The sequence below is a fragment of the Podarcis tiliguerta genome (assembly GCF_965153285.1).
Source record: "Podarcis tiliguerta genome assembly, chromosome: 10".
Taxonomy (NCBI): domain Eukaryota; kingdom Metazoa; phylum Chordata; class Lepidosauria; order Squamata; family Lacertidae; genus Podarcis; species Podarcis tiliguerta.
In genome coordinates, this window is record NC_139543.1 from 24,771,843 (window position 1) to 24,796,876 (window position 25,034).

Below are 25,034 nucleotides of genomic sequence, written 5' to 3' on the forward strand. Positions count from 1 at the left end.
CAGCAGGGGTTTTTATGAGGCTGTGACCGGCTTTGCCTGAGTCCTGAGTCAAATTGGGTCTATTTGAAGGGATTTGGGCATCTAGTAAGTCAGGTTGAGATAGCACAGACTACTTGGTTTGGATGTGTCAGAGCAACTTGTGTCTGTCAGGTAACAGGGCATTGGATTGAAAAACATGTGGAAAGACCAAGACTTACCTGATCACCATCTGTGTCTTCTCATTTTAATCTAACTGTCTGTTTTAGGAGGTTGTGAATGTGACTCCTGAATTGCTTAAGAAAGAAGAATGCTTTTTCAACACATGTTTTTGAGGCAGAAAGGTTCTTTTGCTCCTAGCATAACATTAATAGAATCTCTGTTGTATAAGATCAGTGGAAGCTGGTGTTAACTTTTGCCAGCTAGAAATTGATAGTAGAGGAAGTGATAGATGTTGTCTGGCAAATTGGGGTGGCTATGTGTCTTACTTTAGGACAGCCTTCTGTTTGAAGGCATCCCTTTATTTCAAAGAACTGCTTCATTGTAAGAAAACCTTTTTCGATACAACAGTTTTGTATCCAAAGTACACTGTTTGTATTTTCTTCCATCCAGGAATTGTTGTGCATTTGTTGTGTGATGAAGATACAAAAAGGCTGTTTCTGATGTATCATTTTTGCACAAAAACAGGATGTGCAGGGGAAATGTGATATGGCTTTTGCAAGTTTTCATAAACTGCTCTCTGTTTTCAGTAGTCCTTTGACAATAAAATCAGCCAACTTATTTTACATACTGGATGAAGATGGTAATTTTATGTAAGCCTCTGTCCATTAACTACAACATTACTAGGCATATCTTGCAAGTTACTGAGAACTCATAGCAACATGCTGAATTGGTAAATAATTCACATTTATCTGGTGTTTGCCCCTCTTCCCTTGTGCCTTTTATATGTACTAGGCACTGCTCTTGGAAAGAAACTGTTGCTTGGAAAGAAATGTTTTACGTGGTTTTTATTTAAATAAAATATTTATACTGAAGACTTTATCCCCCTTGCCTGCTTTTCTATCTCTGAGGCTTAGGAAACAATGGAAGAAACTGATCATAGATTAAAATCCTTACCAGCACCAGCACCAGCACCAGCACCAAGAGAGTAATATGTTGATCATATTTAATTGATCATTCAGTTTGGGGGCTTGGAAGGAATTTCACCCCAGAAGAGATCTGTAGAAAAAATTGAGATGGTTTATTTTTACAGGGGACGATAAACCATCTGGGTTTTTTTAACCAATGTCTGTCTTGGTATTGTTCTATGGAATAGTCCACCAGCTTTTTCTGGGTTTTCTGATCCTCAACTGCTAGAGCCAGGGCCGGATTTAGGTTTGATGAGGCCGTAAGCTACTGAAGGTAATGGGGCCCTTTATATAGCAAGGCGGGGCCCATTACTTACATCACATGAGCCTACACAACACAAAACACTGTTGCTGTATGTAGGTTTTATTTTATTTGTTTTTTATCATATTTTGGAAATGTACACCCAGGTTTTTTTTTCTTTACATTTTTTGGGGGCCCCCAAGAGAGTTGGGCCCTAAGCTATAGCTTGTTTAGTTTCCAGTATACGTAAATCCGGCACTGGCTAAGGCAGATCAGCTAAGAAATCCACTGCAAAATAAGCAACCTATTTATTTGCAGCAGGGCTACATCATATTTCACACAAATGGGAAAGGACTTAGTGTTGTGATTGTTTTGAGCCATATAGGGCTTTGGTTTAGTACGCAATCACATTAGATAAATGGTATTTTAAAGTGGCACTTTGGCATGAGATACTCAGGTCTCCAAGTGCTTTGTTTTTTACAAGCCTTGTTTAAATTAATTCATAGATCTGAAAGGCTATAGAAGAATATCCCTTAAGAAGAAAATCATGAAAATGAGAAGGACATGGTAAGGTTGGTGTAGGATATTGATAGCCAGCAATGATCATTTGCAATGGGAAGTCCCTCTTCTCATTTCTATCTTCCGTGTATCCCAGAAATATTTTAATGTGGGGAGGAAGTTCAGTTATGATCCCAACTGTACCAAGATGAAGTTCATAAATATTATAAAATGGCAGAAGACTTAGAAGCTAACTGTTCAGGGCCCAGCTTCTTCACTTTGAACCTCAACTCTGTCTTCTCTTCCCCATGACTTATTAGCTTTCTGCTCAGTGCAACCTATCTCCTCCCAAATAGCAAACAATGGATTACAGTTTGGGCTTGGTCTTGATCCCACCCCCTAGGATCAGCTGTAGCAGGTGAAAGTAGTTAGCTAACAAAAACATGCCTTAATTTTGGCAGGCAAAGGCATGTCATACAAAGATAGGCTATGGATCTACTCTCCATGCCAAGTAAAGGGAATAATTGGATTAGCTATTGAATAGTAATAATAATAATAATAATAATAATAATAATAATAATAATAATATAGCATTTATACCCCACCCATCTGGCTGGGTTTCCTCAGCCACTCTGGGCGGCTTCCAACAGAATATTAAACAGAATAAAGCTTCAAACATTAAAAACTTCCCTAAACAGGGCTGCCTTCAGATGTCTTCTAAAAGTCAAATAGTTGTTTATTTCCTTGACATCTGGTAGGAGGGCATTCCACAGGGTGGGCGCCACCACCAAGAAGGCCCTCTGAATGAAAGCCCATACTTCTGTGGGTGAGTAGCTGATAAGTTACCATCTGAAGACATCTTGCTCCTACCCGCCCCACCCCCCGGGTTTTAGTTTTTACAGAGCTTACGTGCCAAAGACATGAGAAACAGTGAACATAATTAATCTGGATTTTAGAAAAAGCTTTTGATAGTGCACTATCCTTCTGATCAGCTTACATAAGCAAAAAAGACAAGTAGGTTGGATTATAATAGAATGCAAAGAATATAGGATATTGGTTGAAGTTGGAGGGAGAGAAATGGTTTTCCTTAAGCATCACTGTTTTTGATTACTGGGTTTATAAAGTGCCTGAAAGTAATGCAATTTTTCAAGAGTTCTCCTGATATATTTGAAATGGCTAAGACAATAGCAAGTATAGATCAACATGTGCCACACCATAAGTTTATCTGAAAAGATTTATAGTTGTGCCATGTCTATCAGTTCTTGTAAAAAAAATGCAGAGGATGACAAATCTCCAACAATCCAATCCAGAAACCATAATATGTTCTTGTTTATACAGCACACCTCACTTAAAGCATCAATTGTTAAAGGACACAAATCTAAACTACATACTATTATCATACTGTTATCTGTACAGTATATGGTTTCATGGTGTAGCCTTTAACCATTTCTTTGTGTGCCTTTATATGAGAAATAACCAACTCAATTAGAGCAAAACTAAGGGTGAATATCGCCTACTGTTTGTCATGCTTGAAACATACTGTGTTGGCCGTATATCTACATGGAGGGCAGTGAAACAACTCATAGGGGTGGGCAGATTCTTTGTGGCCCTTAGCATGACATGGCCACTGCAGAACTTGCATGGGCTCATCAGTGAACTTATTTACTTCCACTATAGTAAGTTTATATGTCAAAAGAGGTTCATATACCCTATCAGACCAGTCTATCAGCTCCAACAGGGATGATTCACTGGGGTTGATGGAAGTTGTCTTCCTCAGATGTACAGAAAGATCAGTTCGTAGCAGATCTTGATAACTGCTGAAAGCCAATACAAAAAGTGCTGAATCAATATCTTGTATGAGCTTGTGCCAGTCTGGTGTCCTCCAGATATTTTGTACTATTTTGTGCTAGGGCTGATGGGAGTTGTAGTCAACATCTGGAGGGCAGCATGTTGTGGAAGGCTGAACAAATTGTTTCTAGGGGACTCATAGTAAAAGAAACAGAGCTATGTTGGTAAAAATTAGAAATGAATATATACAGATCTTGGGATGTTTTTTGTAACATGTTGTTTTCCACCCTTAGGGTACTTAATAGGGAGATGATGCATGAGAAGTTTATTGATATTAAGGAGAGGGCACATGGCCTGTCATTTTTATTCACCTTGTGAGTCAGGACCTGCTTAAATTGGATTCGTGCTACATGCTTGCAAAAATCCAATTCAAATTGTTTGCACTGTGCTATTGTCAGGGGTTTTTTGGCAGCAAGTTAATTTTAGCAATCAATATGTTATGTTATGTTACTGCACGCCTACATAAACAGGGAGATTAAGTGGTTTATTTTTAAATCTCAAGTTATCGCTTGGAGAAAGAAATATGTCTTCAAAAGCTAAATTTTGGCAAATGTTTTTCATTTTTATTTTAATGAGCAAAGAAGGCATGAACACCTATTGCTATTCACCATACTACTCTCTAATTGTTAGTTCATTTATAAAAGAACAAAATGAATACTTCAGTAACCTTCGCAGTTGCTGTGTGGTGTAGAAATTGTCCAGTATATGTAATATCTATTCTTCAAACAATGGACTAGAGATTAAGCATTGCATCCAACTGTCATACTCAGAGTAGATGCACTGAAATCAATGGACTCAAGTTAGTAATGTTCATTGACTTCTATAGTTCTTTTCCTCCAAGGTTCCTCACCAACAGCCTAAGGGATCTCTAGTCCCTAGATTGGCTAGAGCTGCCATGCCAATGAGGCAGACTGCAGCAGAATCCTCTGATGGTGGTGCCCCTACAAGCAACCCACCACCCCAGCCCCTGCCACCAAAGAAGCAAGGAGAAGCAGCAGCTTTTGGCGAGATCTTGTGTAACTGTTTCGAGATCTTGCTGCTGCCACTGCTTGTCTTCACTTTTCCTGTGGTGGGGGGAACACCTTGCCTGCCTCCAAAGATGCAAGGATGCAGGGAGAAACACCTGCATCTTCCAGGTTCTAGCAAGAACTCACAGACCTCTTGCAATATGTTGCTGGAACGCAGAAACCTCATGACCCCAGTAAGCAAGGCTTCTGCCGAGGGGCAGATGGAGGCACAACACCTTCCTGTTTTGCCTCAGTTTGTGAGACCAGCACTGTAAATCATTACTTCCCATAAATGTCTGAAATAATTGCAGATAACAGAGTTCTATAGCAAATCTCATTTGAAGATACTGCCATGCACTTAAATTTAAAGCAGATACCAAGGGACTTGTGTTTTATTAATGTGCCATCTGAGTAAGGGGGGGAGCACATTATGTTTAGAGGATAATGAACATGATTGCACTTTGCGCCAGGGTAATGAAGTGTAGTATGTTGCATCTTATTTAAATAAGAAATGCTTTCATTGCTAGGTGAGAACTTTGCTTGCTAGCCTGGTTCAAAAATAGGATAGGCCTTTCCTTTAGGTCTCAGTGCAAAACCTACCATGACAAACCTACCATGTCGTCTCCCAGTACAATAGCTCTTCACTGATTCTCTCATTTAAAATTCCTATAACCTTTATTTTTCACTCACTTTGGCATCTTTTGTTCTTTTGGGGAGCTATGACAACTGTTAACATGTACATGATTACACATGAAACAGGTCTACTCCTTTGAAATACTCCTATCTCCGGTAAATCCCATGAGTTGGCAAGAGCTATTCAGCCTTTTTCGCACACAGTGATTTGCTGCTGGTGCATATTGTGCTGCCAGCAGCAGATCCTAACACAAGGGCAAAGCTCATAAAGGATCAATTTGGCACAGTTAAGCAACCTCGCTGCTTCAGAGCTTTCTGATTTGTTGTGAAACACTTACTTTGCAATCTCATCCAAATTTGTTGGCTGCTGATCAAGCTCTTACTGATTATATTGTGGTGCCAAACAGACCCCAGTTTAGTCATAGCTTTGAATAAAATCAAAGTGATACATCTTACCCCGACTGTCAAAGTACATATGCTTGTGACTTCATATACCCTTACAGAATTTCCAAGAGTAAGCAGGTTCATATATTAACTTTACTCAGTAATGTCATTTGTCTGGCATTAACACCACTTTTCAATAGCTCGGTGTTTTGTTTTGTATTTTACATGGTCTAGTAATATTGCAAGGCTTTGTTGCTTCACTAGAATGTTGATGACTAGTAGCAGTTTCCAAAGCCTGCTGAATGAATGGATAGTGTAACGTCAGTGCTTGAATGACAAAAGAATGGATACTCAAATAGAAATGGTGCATAGTTTCCAAAATGATGGCAATTCATGTGGTTTCCTGGCTCTTACAACTTTGGAATGAATTATTTGCTGTTCAACATTGTAAGAGGAAACACGTTTCAGCATTGAAATTATGAAATGCTCACATCCATTCATCTGTCAGTGAATTCAATAGATTGCGAAATATTATTAAAAGGAGTCAAAGTAGTACAAATGTTTTGAAAAATGATAGGTTTTCTGGTGTCAAAACATCTATTGAAAATAAATGTGGCTTTAAAGGTTTGAAAATATGCAAACGCTTAATGAACTAGGTCTATTAAGAGATCCATTTAATTGGCAGGATTTAATAAAAGCTATTTTAAAATGAAAGTTATTTGGCAGCCAAATACTTCAATTTTGTCATCTACATACCTCAGTAAAAATAGTGATATTGAAATGCAAGAAAAGTTCCATCTTGTAAGAGTTACTATTGAATTGTGCATGGGATCTAGTTAAGAAATGAAACCTTTTGCTAAATAGTTAATCAGCTCGAAGGCTTCAATGGCTCTGGCTGGATAAAAGGTTTTATTATTCAGTTTAACCAATGGGAAATAATAACTTAAAAGGAAACATTTGCTTTGGCCTAGAAACCGTTCCATACCCTCACAAGTGTCCCAATTTCCTAGGGACAGTCCAGAATTACAGAAGCCACCCCGGCTTTTGATTTGGTCCCCGAATGTCCCTACTTCCTCCACTAGTGCCACTATCACTGAACTCGGGGTGCTTGCCGGTGCTTGTCCCAAGTGATGACAATGGTGGCAGCGGTGGTAGCGGGGGAACACCGCATTGCCTCTCCATGGCTACCACTTCTGGCCTTCTCCCTTGAGCAGCTGCTGGAGAGTGGGCAAGGAGAGGAGAGTCTGCAGCCACCAAGGTCTAGCCCAGTGTGAAGCACCAGGTTCTGAGGGGCAGGCAGACGGCAGAGCCTCCCTGGGCAGGAGGAAAGAGGGAGCGGAGCCAAATGCAAGGAGTCTTGGTTGATATTTTTTCTAATGCTTTGTGTGTCCACGTCTAATTTTGCCCCTTTCTAAAAAGTATTTTTTGGTGGGTGCTCTTCTTTATCTAAATCTACTTGGCTGGCAGTGTGGTGTAAACCACTGAGCCTAGGGCTTACCGATCAGAAGGTCGGCGGTTTGAATCCCCGCAATGGGGTGAGCTCCCGTTGCTCTGCTCCTGCCAACCTAGCAGTTCAAAAGCACGTCAAAGTGCAAGTAGATAAATAGGTACCGCTCCGGCGGGAAGGTAAATGGCATTTCTATGTGCTGCTCTGGTTTCGCCAGAAGCGGCTTAGTCATGCTGGCCACATGTCCCAGAAAAACTGACTGCGGACAAACGTCTGCTCCCTCGGCCAGTAAAGCGAGATGAGCGCTGCAACCCTAGAGTCGTTCGCAACTGGACTTAACTGTCAGGGGTCCTTTACCTTTACTTTTTTTTTTTAACCAAAGAATAAAATAAAATAAAATTGGGATTTAGGGGTTTTCTCATGATAGTGAAGGGCATGTGTGCTCATCCTTCTTCAGACAGGAAATGCTGGGGGGGCCCTCAAAAACAGGGGCCCAGGAGGGTCAGTTGTGGGGGAGAGGGTTAGAAATGTCCCTATTTTCATCTGAGGAATGCTGCTTTCACTCTTCTTTTTAGTAGTATGGATAAAGTGTGTCTGTTTCAGTCAAGTACAGTGGTACCTCGGGTTAAGTACTTAATTCGTTCCGGAGGTCCGTACTTAACCTGAAACTGTTCTTAACCTGAAGACCACTTTAGCTAATGGGGCCTCCAGCTGCTGCCGCGCCGCCAGAGCACGATTTCTGTTCTCATCCTGAAGCAAAGTTCTTAACCTGAAGCACTATTTCTGGGTTAGCCGAGTCTGTAACCTGAAGCGTCTGTAACCTGAAGCGTATGTAACCCGAGGTACCACTGTACTGCTTTTAGTCAAGTACTTTCCTTTGGGGAGGGCAGTGCAGTGATTAACTGCACTTTCATCATAGCCAAGAAAATCCTCAGATTGGCCCACTTGAACTTAAGGTTTTGGCAGGCCATCAAGCCCAGCAGACTGGCCAGCCAGGGGAATTCCCAGATAGCCTACCAGCAACATGATCTCTGACTGCCCAGGGATGGCGGCTAGGAGCTCCTGGCATCATTGTGACACCATGTGATTGCTAGGTCCTGCCCACATGTCAGATTTGCCCCATGAGTCTTATTCTGATAAGAATCTGGACCCATGAAATAAAAAACGTTCCCTGCCCCAGTACTAGGTATCTATCATGGCAGCAAAGTATCTGGAGTTCCATCTGCATAGCAGGGTTTCCACAAAATTCTATAGCCGCAGCCCATGAATAGGAGATTGCTCTGATAATGTGCAGAATATGTAACTTTATAATGCAGCTATTTATTCATTGTATAACAACATGTGTCAAAAGTGTGGTGACTTTATCTCGTGGCCAAGAATATGCTCAGTTCAGCCGGAGCTGCAGTCTTACCTTTTCCCATTTATGTCACTATTCATCCTGAATACGATGAACCAGAACAAAAATTGTGCTGACAAATCTACAGAGGTGTTTTAGTTAAATATGTTCTATCATGAACCACTGAGGTATTTTATGTTTATAGCAGATGACACTTAATAGCTACATACTGCAAGTTCAGCACTTGCATTCCCTTTGGCTCTAATATTAAAATCATATGACAAAATGCCCTGGTGTATGCTTCAGATTACACAATATTTCTATTCAGGTTGCGCCACTACCTGTCTTGAAAAAATGGATTATGTGAATAGAGACTAGTCAGTGAATATTAGGTTGGTTGGTTGGTTTGTTGTTGAATGTTACCAAGGCAATATTCAAAGCTTGCAAACATTCTGGATTATTTATGTCCAAACTTCTGCAATATAAGTCAGTCTCAGTCGCTTATGCGTGATCATGGAATAATAACACAGACCAACCTTTTGGGATTGTTGTAAGGAATACTGAGATAATGATATGGGTCACACGTCACTTTAATCTATAGTTAAGCTAAATGATGGTTTAAATGTGAACATGTAACATGCTGGTGCTTAGAGTTCAAATTGTGGGTTGTTCATTCAAAAACAATGAGTGCTTCATTCTTAATGCATACTGCTGAAATTGTTGACAGCTGCTACAGTACCGCCAGGAGCTAAGCCGTGGTCTGTCATTTTGTTACATCTGCACCTAGGACTATAGTTTACTGTATTTCTTTCCAAACAAACCATGAGCTCAGGTTTGGACAGAACACTTAAGCCAGACTGACAGGCTTAGCTTCTGGCACCATAGCAGGTACAGAGAGGAATGAAGTGCATGCTATTGCAGCAGCGTACAGCAGCGTACTTCACATTTGCATTCAAACCATGCTTTAGTTTAACTATTCTTTAAAGTAATGTGCAAACAAGGCGACTATATGCAAAGTGTGTCCAACGCTGAGCACACTACATTGTAATTATTATGCATCATGGGATGAGTTTAACTCAGAGAAGACCCATTGGAATGAATGAAAATGGCTAAATTAAGGCTATTAATTTCAGTATCCTTCTTGTTAAATCCAGGGAATGTCTTCTCTGCTGTTTCTGTGTACAGAGAGTTAAAAGGATTTTTTGGTGGAGAAACAGACTCTTTAAGAGGCAGAAAATAATTGTCCAAGTTACTCTGCTTGAGAATTAAATACGGTGAATCACTATCCATATCTGGACAAGTGGGTCTTTTTGCTCTTCTCATTTCTGGAATTCTACGTGTATCAGCCAAGCCGTACTTCTTGGGTCAATTGGTTGAGTTCCAAATCTACAGTCTCATCCAGTCCAGATTGATCTACAGCTACTTTGTGGGCAGCAAGGCAGTGGGGGGGGGGGGGGGGGGCTAAAAAGATAAAAGCAAAAACCAAACAGGGCATTCTTTCAACATAGCCTCTTCGGCCAACAGCAATTTTTCCTCGCCTTCAGTTTGTATATTTTAATAGGGGGTCAAAGGAATTAAAATGGATTTTAAAAGATTAAAAGGTTTTTAAGGTTAGAAAGACCTTAAAATAAGTTTTTTAAATGTGGAGTTATAGCCAACAGGAAATCAGGGCGGTGGCTGCAAGGCTGTTAGGCTTCGTTAAAACTAATTTACGACTCTGGCTTCACAAATTATATAGTGCAAATTCCTGAGGCTGTTGGAACACATAAAACAAAATTGCCTTCGATAAGAAGAATTTTAAAAAGAATAAAAGAGAGGGGAAGAAGCCAGCAAAGCAAACCCCTGTCATGTACCAGTAATTGAAAGAGAATTTGCAGAGCTCTGATATGCATGTCTTACCTTGGCGCCATCTTTCAGTGTGTCAGTAAAATTTCATTGAATGCATCCATGATCTTGATACTTTACAAAAGTTTCAAAGGCTTAGTTCCAAATATGCAGCTATATATATATGTAGGTGGTTACTTGAAATAGAGGCGACATCATTTTGTAAACTGTAGACGTGAAGCAAATGCTGCTGTTGTCATAGCAATTTTACCATGCACTTGTATGCCCTTCATGTGGTTCCATTTCAGGTGGCCACCTGAATGACCTGGAAAATTAATGCAGATTTGATTATGGAGTGGCACCTTGTCTAAGGACCACTTTCCTTTCTTTCTCCACCTTTCCCCCCGCTTCACTGGAAAGGCACATAAGAAAAAGTCCTTATGAGCTCTGTTTGGACATTATATCAGTATGTGAAAGTGTGTTCCTAAGATATGAGCCCATGCACACAACCCTAAAAAAGCCAGGCACCTCAATTACATGGAATGAACCCTCTGGGATCTTTCAAACCTTCTAATGAACACACACAGGTCAGGCACTCACTATCCTGTTTTTTTCTACCCACCTAAGTCAGTCCATTGTTATCTCTAGGTCAGAAGGTGGGTGACTCACTGCTTGATCTGAGTACCTTTTGAACATGTGACCTCCTTCCTGCAAAATATGTGGTCTGCAACTGAAATAGAGTTCTCCCCGCCCCTGCCCCCCCGCCCAGCAATGGCAGCATTGGCTGTTGCTTCCATGCACTTACACATGGAATGAAAAGGAGTTCCCGCACATATAACCCAGGTGGTACAATTGTTACACATTATGGTTCACATCCTGATTTCTGGTGCACTTAAACTGAATGTCTGAATCAGCCTTTATGCAAGGGTTGTAGTAGCCTGATTATGTGTTCCAAACCATTGCTAACAGTTGTTTGGTATTACTTTGTTTCCAGATTATACAACTTCACAAACCCCATTTCCAGAAATCTCCTGATAATAAGAAAGGAAATTTGAGCTTGTTTTAATTCTACTGAGCATTTCCTAATACATATTGGAATGGAGCGGAGCAGCAGCATCTCTGAAAGCAGACTTTCCCTGGTTCTCTTTTTTTGCCAAATTATTACAGCATTGGATGTACCTCTTGATCGTAAGTATTAACACCGTTTTAGTCCAAAGAATGGTGTTGCGTGCCTTTATATTGTTGTAGAGCAGGGCTTTCCAACATGGCACCTTCCAGATGTTGTTGGAATACAGTATCATCCCTGACTGTGGCCATGTCTGCAGCAAATGATAACTGGAGGCTCAACAGCATATGGAAGGCATTACATTGGCCAGCTCTGTTACAGGGAAACAAACTGATAACCTAAATTCAGCTCATAAACGAGCAGCATGCTATTACCTTATGAAAAAAAACCACATTTGTATGTATATTTCACACTCCTCACTTCCTTTAGCTGTGGAAATTCCAAGGCAGCCGTTCACAGTGTCATTTCCTTGTGAGAATTGAGTACCAGATGCTTAGAAGCAAACTAGGCATTAAGGTAACAGACTGGTCAAAAGCCCAGAACATTTGCATTTTGGACAGCAGCTTCACTTTTTATCTTTTATTTTATGTCATAAAACTGTAAAGTTATAAACACAAAGTTACGTTTTTTTCCTACAGCATGAGTACATTTACAATAAAGCTAAGCAGTATTGGTTTAGTCCTACAATATTGAGGAAGGCTCTCACATTTAAATTAATATATTTGGTAATGGAAATAGCACAGCTAATAACATGTCCATGTTGTTGATGGAATAGCAGGTATCTTTGGCCATTTCAGACCCAGGACAATTTTTTAACTCAAATGTGAATTTGGGACCAATTTCTTATTTATTTATTTTTAGTGTATATTTAGGTGGTGGTAGTGTTCCGGTTACAACTCACCTTGGATCAGGCTGCAAGTGGGTCCTGATCCCCCATCTGAAAACTAGTGGAATAGATGCTGTTTGTATTTTTAAAATGCAGTCTTAAGTGCTTAGCTGCTCTTCCATCTGGACCTATGCACAAATTGATTTTTGCCCGCAGCATGAATGCAATGCATTCCATTAATTCCATTTCCCTACCTCCTCAGAACCTTAGTATCAATAGGGCATGTTCTTTATAGGTCAGAGTAGCAAACAGTGTTTGTACTTGAAAAGTCAACATTTGACAAGAGCCTCATACATTGGATTGTGTGAGATTCCACGCTGAATCTTGAAACATTTATTGTTTGAGTAACAATTGTTGAAAATACCTTTAGTGTCAGTATATTTCCCTCAATACCTTCTCTTTCTAAGGTTTAACTTTTTCTTCTTACTAACAAATAATTTTCTTTAATTCATGATTACAATTCACCTGCTGAATCTGATGCGGGGGGAAAAAAGCAAAACTTCTTGAAGAATGTAAGTTTTCTGCCCACTAACCTAGACAATAAAGTTTACACTGTGTGTGCGTGTATTAATATTTTTTTAATGAGTGTGGAATCCAAGTGACATGATTTTTGTACGTGGTGTTGTTTGCTGTTATTAATGTCGTCGTGTATAGATGATTGATGGAAAGCAGCATTGTGGAAATTATAGCCGGTAGCAACTTTGGAATGGGTTTCTTATAAATGTTCAAATATTTATTTTTGGTGCCCAAAAGGATATGTGTTTTTGTTTTCAAAAAGGTGCAATGCCACCTTTCCCTCTCAATGATGTCCCAAGTTTCAGGAGTTACATTGATTGTGTCAGCTTCTGCTTGTAATCTGACCTAGTCAGTTTTGCCATTTAGTTAGGACCAGGAGAAGTGACTGCAGTTAGAAAAATGGAACCAAGAGAAATGTTCCTGTTTGCATTGCACCTCTTCTTCATTTTGTGGCTATTAAGTTGAGTCAGCATTAAGCATAAAGCTGTTCCTATAGTTCCAGGTAAATCATCTATACACAGCCTGTGTGTTTGCTCGTGTTTTCTCTTGCTGTTAGATTTACAAGCATGCCCTACTAGAATTTGGTTCCTCCCAAACTCCATAGACATGGTTTCCCACAAGCATGCATTACATCACAATTCCTTTTTAAGAACAGCCTTTTTGATGTGGTTCACCCATCACTTGAAACTATTGTTTCAACAGCCTGTGGTGCACCCCTGTTCAGCATATCATAAATGAAACAAGCCAGAGAATATCTTGCCATTATGTGCAAACCTTTGTTTCTGATTTGTTTGTCTCCTAACATACCACGAAGATAAGTCAAGGACAAAGCTTGGATTATTGTTGTTTGTTAGGACAGAGTCAGACAGACTAGCTTCTGGTTCGTTTTCCCCACAGCTCAGAATGTAAAGAGGCAGGGTTTCATCCCATTTTCATCACAATCGATGCTGTTTCCATTTCACTACAGTTCGGCTACTGCTAACATCTACATTATTCATCTCACTTTCTCGTGTTGGCTGAAACAAACGTTAATTATGTAATTAAGCATGTAATTAACTTCAGTGCATTCCAGTGAAAATCAAACATGAAAAACAGCACAAAATTTGCCTAATTATTTATGTAACATTCAGACTAAAAAAAAAAAGTTACCAAATGCCACTCGTATTTCCTTGCATGATTTCTATTCCTGACTTCAGTGGAATATGCAAATTGTGGCAGTTTCCACTTCCGTTTCTGACAAAATTTCCTACTAGCCCTACCTAATATCCCTAAAAGAAGGAGGGGGGAGAACCACAGAGACTTTTGATGCTCAGCCACATTAAACCATAATTTAATTTAATTTAAGCTGTGGTTCAGTGTGATGCATGACTGGGCCCTTAATGGTTCAGTAATATTAATACTTTACTAAATAGGGACGCGGGTGGCGCTGTGGGTAAAACCTCAGCACCTAGGACTTGCCGATCGTATGGTTGGCGGTTCGAATCCCCGCTGCGGGGTGAGCTCCCGTCTTTCGGTCCCAGCTTCTGCCCACCTAGCAGTTCGAAAGCACCCCTAAGTGCAAGTAGATAAATAGGTACCGCTTTATAGTGAGAAGGTAAACGGCGTTTCCGTGTGCTACGTTGGTGCCGGCTCGCCAGAGCAGCTTCGTCACGCTGGCCACGTGACCCGGAAGTGTCTCTGGACAGCGCTGGCCCCCGGCCTCTTGAGTGAGATGGGCGCACAACCCTAGAGTCGGACACGACTGGCCCGTACGGGCAGGGGTACCTTTACCTTTACTTATGATAGCAAGCATTAAAAACATCCCTGAGCAGGGCTGCCTTTAAATGTCTTCTGAAAGTCCAGTAGTTGTTTATCTCCTTGAGATCTGATGGGCATGTGGGAGTGACTGCTGAGAAATTCAGGGCCCATATGACTACCCTCTTTCTCCATTCTTACTGCAAATTTAGAAGGGCTAAGCCAGGTGGTTGGTCAAAACTTTCCATTTTTACTTTGGAAATGAATTGCAGTGCAGGTGAATTTTAAGCAAAGATCAGATCCCCACTGCATGCACAGAACTGGCAGGGCAGGTTTGTTTGGCCTCAATGTGTTCATAGTACTTTTAGTATTATCTCCAGCAATGAGATGTCTAGTATATCTTATCACACACTTTTATAATGTGCCATATATTGTGTTATATAAATACAGTACTGCTAACGATGTAGAAAGGAAAGATTAGGACAGCCACCTGCAGACGCTCAGGAAGAGTTCACTTACTAGAAATAACTTATCAACCTAATTTCTTTCTGCAATAATAAAGAGAGAGAAAAGATCTCTACAGAAATTGTCACATTAGCACAGTCACTCATACACATGTAGAATCTGGTATCTTGGTGATCATTTCATGGTAACAGTATCAAAAACAGCTACTTGATAATCTCTGTAAGCAGGTGCAGATGCTTATGTACACACAGTAGGGCTTTCCTTTGGTAATGAGAAAGCCAGTTGTGATCTAAGAGTTCTCAGACTATTAAAAATGCTAGTCTTCTTGGTGTTACATGAAACTATTTTCACTCTCATTAATTTGCACGCCAGTCTAATCAAACAGAAATAGCCGCTTGTGATTTAAGAACAAATTCCTTGGCATCGAGTCCTATTAGTTATTTAACAGGATTTATATAGTACCGGTTAATCATCAAAACCCCTGGGAAGTTTACATAAAATATAAAATATCCATTAAAATATGCAGAAAATCAGATTTTAGATTCGGCTAATTAAAATACAAAATCAGCAGATTTGAAATATATGTTGTAAATGCATATTAAAACACATGTCAAAAGCCAAATGCGTGTCCTTTGCTGAGAAGGTCAAATGGTAGAGGGAACCCAATCTAGCACTTGGCAGTACAGTGTGTTCTTGCATTGGCACACTGGTGAAAGCTCATCTGGCCAGCTAGAATACAGTGACAACTTGCACTGTACATACTTAGGCTTTTCCCCCCTCCAAAAAGTATTGCAAATGAGACCAGTGGATACAATCTGGAGCTTCCCTACATGAATTAATTATACAGTTGTAGAACATACAAAGAGGGCTTTAGTGATAGTGTGGTAAGGCAGAGGTTTTCAACCTTTCTGTGTCCACAGCTCCCTTGACCAACTATATTCTTTCTGTGACACCCCTGTGGGGCTCAAGAGCCCAGTTATGTCATCCCATGACCGCAGAGCTGGCAGCCTCTCATCCTTTTTCGAACACCCTCCCTTGTGGAGTGTTCCCTCAGCCTCTTCTCCTCTCCTCTCTCCTTGGGAGTCCTCTGGGCAGCTGCTACTGCCGCCCCTGGTCTCTGAGCAATCCCCCCTCCACTCCAAAGAGAGCTGTCTTCTCACACTGTCCCACAGGGATCTGGGCAGCACCCCCTGGTGCCAGCTCCAGAGGCATCATTCGCCTGGGGAGCTTGTAGCCAGGGCTGCTGCAACAAACAGCTGTGCAAGCCTTTGGGAGGCAGAGACTCAAGAGCACATCAGAGGAGGGAGAAAAGGGGATGGAGGCCAGTGTTGTCTGCGGCACCCCTGACCATCATTCAAGGCACCCCAGGGTGCCATGGTACACTGGCAAAATGATGATCATATGCAATTGCCTATAATAAGAAATGTCAGAGATTTTGTTTTATAAACTCAAACTGTAGTCCTAGAGGCATGCAACGGTAACATTCGCCCTTAAACTCATGTGAATTTCGTCTCCTGCAGATTTGTACAGGATTGCAGCACACTAGATGTTTGTGATTAACAGCACTATTTCTGTGATTTGCTTCTTTTTATTTTTATTTTTTACAAAAGTGGTTTTGTGCTTCTTTTAGAAGATATAATTGAATATTTCCTTTTACTTTTTAATTATATTTCATAAAAAGTACCACAGCCTCCGACAATAACACAACAGTCTCCAAAAGACTATATTGTTGATCCAAGGGAGAATATTGTAATACAGTGTGAAGCAAAAGGAAAGCCACCCCCTAGGTAAGTACTGCTTTTGTTGTCTTAACTTTGTATACATCCAATTGTTTTTTAAAAAAACTTAATCTCAGCAAAATAAATAATGCTATGCCTGTGATTATTATTATATGTCTTTGCAAAATAGCCTATCATATACATAGTTCTATCATTAAAAAAATGCAAAGAGCATTTGTGAGGTGACAAAGTGCTAATTGTGCTATTGTTCATGTATGTGGAACACTTCCAGTTGTGGTCCCAGTCGCAGTGCCTCCTTTCCCTGACCTAATACTATGTAAAGTGTGACAGAACAAATGCAAGCAGACGATGATCTGGATAAAAATTGGTCACAACTTTATTGATTACAAATGTAGGTAGAACTTTGGCTCAGGCATTTGGTGTATATGCAGTCCAGCCTCCTGCTGGAGGGATAGAACTGCTGCAGGGACAAGCCAGGATTATAGCCTCTCTAAGATGTTGATCTACTGAGTTGGCCATCCCAAGGCTGCTGCTGGAAATTCTATGGCCCATTTGTCCTATGCTTGGTTTCTGGACAGAAATTTCCACTGTGACCCCTCTAATGGGGTACCCTGCCTATGCCACTGATTGAGTTTTGTGTGATGCACCACTTCACCCAGCGTCTGAAGACTAGGATTCCACCCAATGCTTCAGACAGGGCAACAGCCAATGCCTGGCCAGCCAGCAAGGCACCACCCTCCATAGGGGCTCTGTGATTGGTCTATTCCAGTGGTGTCCAAACTTTTTTCAAAGAGGGCAATATTTGATGAAGTGAAGGGCCGTGAGGGCTGACCAAAGGGCCAACCAAAGTTATTTTTAGGATTGAAGTTCTTGAGCTTTTTTTTTTAGGATTTTACCCCAGGGAATAAACTGCCACAGGGGCCGGATTAAACCGACTGGCAGGCCAGATTAGGCCCCCGAAACGGACTTTGGACATGCCTAGTCTATTCAAGTATGTCCTGCCTAGCAGAATGACACCTCCCCCCCCCCAGTCCTGCTGTCACAGGGGAATTCACTCAGAAGAGGCCAGCAAGCAAGCATGGCCTGGTTGCTAGGGATGAAGGGGCTGCGACCATTGCCCCCATGGATGCAGTGAGTGGCCATTGAAGTTGCCCCAAAGGCCTCATAAAGCTTGGAAATTTTCAGAACATCTCTCTATGAGGAGCAGTGAGTTGCCACCAGAAGGAAATACAGCCAAAATGCTGCCTTCTGCTGTATGGGGTAAGGACTTGATCCTGGTCTCAGCAGAGAACTTAGTATTCTTTAGCATGCTGACTATACAATCGCAAGGCTTGGTGAAAGCATTCTCATTATTTTTGTCAGATGTATACTGTCATACTGTCAGATGTGATAGTATGAGATTTAGCAGATCTGCTGTAGACAGAAGATGATGAACTTTCTAAAAAGGTGGCACTAGCTATTTATGCAACTTGAAGAAACACGGGTTTTACAAATAGCATCTTTACACATATACAGTAGTAGCAGACCTTTACTCTTAAACAGAGGCTAGGAAAAGCTTATAGAACATAACTGTGATCCATATATCCATTGGGCATAGGGTTTTGGAAGTCTGTGGAGGTCTGTGGACATAGTGTTATTGCAGATAATGAAAATTCCTACAACACTTTTGAGGCAACACTTTGTCTGGAATAGCTGTCTCACTTGTTTATTTGTTTTTCACATTTTCTGGTTGGATATTTATTAACATTGTCAACATTTTGTTTCACCAAAGGTACACGTTATACACTAAAGATTATACAGTATCTAATAGCAAATGTCCCCCCTACAAATAACTAACTTCTTCAATTCCCCCCCCCCCTCCAATTGATAGCTTCTCATGGACACGCAATGGAACTCATTTTGACATCGATAAAGATGTACGGGTAAGAATGAAGCCTCACTCAGGAACCCTTATAATAAATATTATTAATGACGAAAATGGAGGAAAGGCAGAAACGTATGAAGGAGTTTATCAGTGCACAGCAAGAAATGAACTTGGAGCAGCAATTTCCAATAATATTGTTATACGGTCATCTAGTAAGTTGAATATTAGAAATTTCTTAAACTTGAAGCTCTTACTACTTGTTGTCAGCATATTTATTTACTTAATTTTCTTTCTCAGGAACCTGTATAATAAATATTACATTATTTTCTTTCTTCTTTTCTTAAAAAAGACATCTTTTTAATCATCAAAGCAATCTTATTAGAAGGTAATGATATTTGATATTATAGTTTAGCACTGTACTGCATGAAAAACTACCCATCTTCTCCGAAGTTTTTCTTAGTAAGTTAAGCACGTAAGATTTCCCTTCTTTTTCCAGTATGTTTAGAACTGGGTATTGTATAAAGCATCACAATTAGAACAGAACATTTTATACTTGAGTATTATATGTATTTAACAATTACATACTGCTGAAATGTAAGTTTTAAAAAATGAGACCAAAGAGGTTGGAATATAGATCAGTGAATTAGTCTCATTAGAATTTTTGTTTCCTTAAGCAGTCATGTCTTCTTCTCAGATATGTTCTCTTAAGAGTTTAGGTAAACAGATGATCCTAAATCATTTCACTCTAGCATGGCAGGCAAATACTTCAAAATGCTGCATAACGACATATGATTCACTTTACATGTACTAAAGTAGCATTTAAATCAATAAAACATAAGGATGTATAACTGTGCTGAAGATGGCATACTTAATTTGCTCTCCCATTCATCTATATTTTTGTAACTACCTACTACTGTAATGTGTAATTAGGAGTCCATTATCCTAGTGTTTAATTGCTTTGCTTTCCTACGATACCCAGCATTACATAGTCTGAGAACTTCCTATGCACATTTCAGGAAAGTCCAAGTTTCTCTTCCTGTTGCTGAACATTTGAAGATTAATTTTTTCCTTGAAATAGCTAAATCACATCATAAAGTTCCTTACAACTTTCCCCCTAAGAATACTGTAAAAAAAGATGTTCATGCAGAATTTGTAAATTCCATGTGATATTGGGTTCATGTCTTACGAAGCTTTGTTTTCTCTTGCTTCTTGAAATTCCTATGTTGTTTTTACTGCCCAGGCCATGTGACATTGATTTCCTCCCTTTTCTGCAGGATCTCCTTTATGGACCAAAGAAAAACTAGTTCCCAAAACAGTAACTGAAGGTCAATATGCAATACTTCCCTGCAGGCCACCTATTGGATTACCACCACCTATAATATTTTGGATGGATAACTGTAAGTTTATTTTAAAATACATAAATATTTCTCACACTAAATTATTTCAGTAATTCCATCTGTGCTGCAATTAGAACACCTTCATGTGGCAAGGGGGAAAAATTCATCATACTGTCTACATGACTTGCAATCCTATGATAACAGGAAAGTGTTTCATGTTAGGTTTGTAAGTTAGCTCTTTGTGATGGGACATGGGTGTGTTCACTACATTTCTGTGTTACATCATAATGCTACTCAAGCTGCAGTTTTCTGCGTGTGATGTTATATGCTAGTCCCACTGTCTTTTTAAAGCAAGGTAGTTGGTTTGAATCAGCATGACATATAGGTTGGCCTGTAACTGAGAGCCAGTGTGGTGTAGTGGTTAAGAGCGGTAGTCACGTAATCTGGGGAACCGGGTTCGAGTCTCCGCTCCTCCACATGCAGCTGCTGGGTGACCTTGGGCCAGTCACACTTCTTTGAAGTCTCTCAGCCCCACTCACCTCACAGAGTGTTTGTTGTGGGGGAGGAAGGGAAAGGAGAATGTTAGCCGCTTTGAGACTCCTTAAAGGGAGTGAAAGGCGGGATATCAAATCCAAACTCCTCCTCCTCCTCCTCTTCTTCTTCTTCTTCTTCTTCTTCTTCTTCTGTAATACTGTCGCAAATTATTACATAGTGTTCATACATGGTCATTGTATGTCATTTTTCCCATCACTTTGATGGGACAGTGAGTAAAGTTGCACAACCATTGTGAACAGCCTATCTAGATGACCCACATTTTGATAATCATCCTCAATATCTCCGAGACATTCTTTTTCTACAAGTAATGAGAGGCCAAAACAGGGGAGGGCTGGGCTGATACAAAGATGGACCTTGCAAAGCTGTAGGAAGAGAGTAGAAATGACTATACAGTGGTACCTTGGGTTACATACACTTCAGGTTACAGACGCTTCAGGTTACAGACTCCGCTGATGAAGTGAATGACATGAGGCAGGAGTTGATAATGCAGGTGAGCTGCGCACCACAGGTGGGCTGCAAGCGAGCCACCGGCCAGCCTTGTGGAGCCTCCTTTTATTGACACAAATATGCAAACCAGGCAGATACATTTTGGGCTGTGACCTTTACACATCTTCCCGTCCCGAGATCGTGGGGTGGTACAAAGTTATTTTAGCACCTGTTTCCACCGCGTCATTTTCCCCTTGCACAGTGTATGACGAAGGTGACAAAAGGTCTCAGAGACAAAGGTTACAGACAGGGCACCATAGACTACTGAGACTGCAAAGGGTTAGACAGAGGGCATGATGTTCAGACAGCTGTGGCTTGTCTGTGAGGGGGAGTGTGCCCCCCACACATGCAGGCAGGCTGAGGCTGCCTGCGGGTGGGGAGTGTCCTCCCTCCGGACCCAGCGACCATCCCTACACACTAACCCAGAAATAGTACCTCAGGTTAAGAACTTTGCTTCAGGATGAGAACAGAAATCATGCTCCGGCGGCACGGCGACAGCAGGAGGCCCCATTAACTAAAGTGGTGCTTCAGGTTAAGAACAGTTTCAGGTTAAGAATGGAGCTTCAGAACAAATTAAGTACTTAATCCGAAGTACCACTGTGGTAAGTTAATACACGTCAAATAGTCTCTTGAACTATGGCTGGGACTATACCTACTGTTGTGATCTGGAATGGGGGGGCAGAACATGGCAGTCCTACTTTTAAGACAGGAAAAAGCCATTTCACATTGATTTATCTGGTTTCATGACCTCGTTTGGAGACTTAATATCCACAGTGGAATGGATATTAGTTGGGGTGAATTTGCTCTACCTCCTTACCTGAAGGAGACTCTGAAAGCGATTTCCCAAAAGTAGATGGGCAAGGTGATCAATCATGGGTGATGCCTTCCCTTTTTTGGCCAACTTCACACTACATAATGTTTGCTCGCTCATTTATTTTGTGACTCAGCTGATTGGCAATATTTCCATTTCCCTGTTGGATGAATCTGGTCTCATTGTTATTTGCTTGCGTTACTGGAGGAATCAGATGCGATTGGCATGAGTTCTCTTATTTGGTTAATCTAGTCTATCTGGCAGTGGTTTGTTTTAAACAAGTACACAATCTGGTTTGACTGGCAATTGTTTACTGTTGAATTTGGTCACTTTGCTCTCATTGGAGTTTAGTGCAGGCAGGTAAGCAAATTAGGATATAATCTTATGCCACCCTGAGGCATTATTAGGGTTGTGGGCACCTGGGAGTCATCGCTTATAGCTGTAAGCTTGCAAAAGATGGGCAGGTACACTTGGGTAAACATTCTGCCATGGGGCCATAGTGTGCATGCCCAGTCCTTATACCCTAAGGCTCATCTAGTGTGAGGAGCAGAAATACACCCAGTTGTTGGCTTGGAAGCCACTGAGTACAGCGGCTGATTTGCACAGGGGATAAGAGGGGCGCTCCCCTCTATTTAATAAATACACTCACCTGCCCTCACTAATTAATTCACTCTTGATTCGGAGATCTTCTTACATTGCAATAAATATAATTGTTCCACCAATATGCTGGTTCTCACATTTTTCTCAGGGGCATAAGAGAATGACATTCCTTTATTAGTTAGCTCACACATGGAAACTGACTGGTTTTTCTCCCACAGGGGGCACATCCACCAGTTTTAAACCATTTTCAAGGGCTTCTAAATTCATTTCAGCATGCAATTCAGAGTGCTGATTTTAATCTTTAAAGCCCTCTATGAATTGGGACCCAGGCAATAGAAAGGCAGGTTCATATGAACCTGTCTAAACACTAGAATCTTTGTCAGAGGCACTGAGGCAGGCAGCAATAGAAGAATGTCTACTTCACGTACCTAAAGTAGCCCTTCATTGTTTAATGACACAATTTCTTTTCTTTTCTTCCCTACAGCTTTTCAAAAGCTGCCTCAAAATAATAGAGTTTCCCAGAGTCTAAATGGAGACCTTTATTTTTCTAATGTAAAGCCAGAAGATAGCCGTGATGATTACATATGCTATGCGAGATTTAACCACACTCAAACTATACAACAGAAGCAACCCATTTCTTTAAAAGTTGAACCAGGTAGGTGTAAGTTTTGTAAGCTATTTTATAGCTACATTACATTTGACAGAAGTATATGTTACGTAAGTGTATAACAAACTTTTCTTGCTGGAATGTACCTTTCTTAGAACACGTGGTTTATATTAATACACCTTCAGAACATTAAAAATGACTTCCAGTATATATTTACTAGAGCTTTGTAAAATTATGTGGTGCAATAAAAATATGTACTGCTAAGTACCTAGGGTGCCTAAATTGCATTGAACTAGTCAATACTAGTTTAGACAATCTGTTTGCTGGAATACAGCCTAAGTTTGAAAATAGCCAGGTAACAAGATTTTCTGTATGCCGCACACTCAGATGCTTCTGTGTGATAATTACCAAATATTTTCTATCTTATGCAAAAGCAATTGCAGACCTGGATATTACAATGAAATAAATGTTTATTTCTGTTCGAATTGATCAGCTTCAGTAGATAGATAGATTAACTTCTAAAGCCCATATTTACTGCTTCCTGGTTGCATTCTTCATGATATTCTATTTATTTCAGTGGATTCATTGAATGAAACTATAACTGCTAATATGAGTGACTCTGATTTTTATGGTGGTGAGTTTTAGAGATCCACTCCTGCATTACTCCTTTCATTGTAGAATTTAGTTAACTAACCACTCCATGGCTGCTTAACTTTACTGCCCTTACAGTTCTAATATCTATATCTACTGGTGACCATAAAAGTAAATTGCACAGGATGAGTGCTCTAATTGATTATAAATTATTTAGAAGTAATGGCAGAACATTTGCATGCAAACATGGTTTTTTTTTCTTCCTTTTGGCAAATGAATCAATACAGCAGGCTTGTTAATGTTCATGCACTCTATAACTTTCCCCTTTATGTTAGCTGATAATTTGTTATCACCGAGACTAATCAGTAGCACACACTGTATACTAAGGAAAAAGCCATAAACAATTAACTGTTGCTCATCCTGCTTAATATCTCACTGAATATGCAGTTTAAGTGCTAACCACTTAATACATCTGTGTTAGAAAGAATACATGTCTAGCATGTTTGAAGCATCCATGCCCTAATGTGCATTTGCTATTTTCTTTTTATTTTCTTTTATTTTCAATCCTTCACAGAGGTAGCAATCTTATCAACTATAAACATGGCTTTATGGTTATGGATTTGACCACATGGTTGAATTTCTCAAGGATGCATATATGATCCACTTCACACAACCTTTCCAAGGGCTAATGGCATATATTACAGGGACTCAGTCCATCAGCATAATATAATTCTAGTGGCTGATGTATTTTCCTTTTTTATTCTCACTTAAGCAAGTGAAGAACTACCATCTCCTACCATTGCTCAGATTCAAGGCAGGCAGCAGCAGCAGCCCTTTTCCCCTAAGTGCCACAACCTCCCCACCCACCCCAGTAGGAGCCGAGAGCAAATCAATTGGTGCTATATCCAAACCAAAGTAAGCATTAGCAAAATAAGTGCCTACATCTATGCAGTGACATGGTCATCTGTATTGCTGCTGTTTGTCGCTTGGATGTGAGAACCTCCCAGATCCAAGATGAGCTGAAGAGTGCACCACTGTTGCATCCTGCTTCCATGGAGTGCAAAGGAGGAGGGTGGTGAAAGAGCTGCATGTTTGAGCGTGCTACCCTTCAAGGACAATTTAGTCCTAGAGAGAGAGAGCTGCACAGCAGACCAGTCATACTCTGATGTATTTAAAGGTCAAGAAAATGTAATTGGTACATGCTAGTAGATAACTGGCTGATGGACTTTGTCCTTCATTTTTTCATAAAATAAGAATTAATTTGAAAATTTTTGTTTTGTATCCTATTTGCAAGTTATTTGAAAGCATATGGAGATAGAAGTGGCTCCTTGTGCACTTGAGGATTTCCCCATTATAAGAGTGGAAATTCAATGCATGCACCTCTTTTAAGCACACAGAGTTCCATTGAAAGGAACAGGGAATAGTCGGTGTACACATGGGAGATCTTGGTGATCTG

At 40.4% G+C, this 25,034-nt stretch overlaps 1 protein-coding gene and 1 long non-coding RNA gene across 37 annotated transcripts in view; one reads left to right on the plus strand and one right to left on the minus strand.

The window, feature by feature from the left end:
- NRCAM (neuronal cell adhesion molecule) overlaps positions 1-25,034 on the plus strand; it is a 138,045-nt gene that overhangs the window by 53,702 nt on the left and 59,309 nt on the right. For 13 of the 36 annotated variants that reach the window (XR_014502069.1, XM_083399367.1, XM_083399384.1 and 10 more), the window contains exons 3-9: positions 11,316-11,509; positions 12,768-12,785; positions 16,670-16,775; positions 18,598-18,803; positions 19,866-19,988; positions 22,865-23,035; positions 23,565-23,621. Coding sequence is in view for 35 of the 36 variants with exons in the window: in XM_083399367.1 (XP_083255493.1) it covers positions 11,419-11,509; positions 12,768-12,785; positions 16,670-16,775; positions 18,598-18,803; positions 19,866-19,988; positions 22,865-23,035; positions 23,565-23,621 (772 nt within the window). In the remaining variant the exon portion in view is untranslated. The remainder of the gene's footprint in view (positions 1-11,315; positions 11,510-12,767; positions 12,786-16,669; positions 16,776-18,597; positions 18,804-19,865; positions 19,989-22,864; positions 23,036-23,564; positions 23,622-25,034) is intronic. The other 23 variants (XM_083399381.1, XM_083399359.1, XM_083399362.1 and 20 more) reach the window with 3 other exon arrangements.
- On the minus strand, positions 1,110-8,206 carry LOC310658330. Its single transcript, XR_014502240.1, has 3 exons — positions 8,179-8,206; positions 3,551-3,656; positions 1,110-1,194 (listed from the first exon to the last, which is right to left on the minus strand). It is a non-coding gene; the product is annotated as an uncharacterized lncRNA (long non-coding RNA).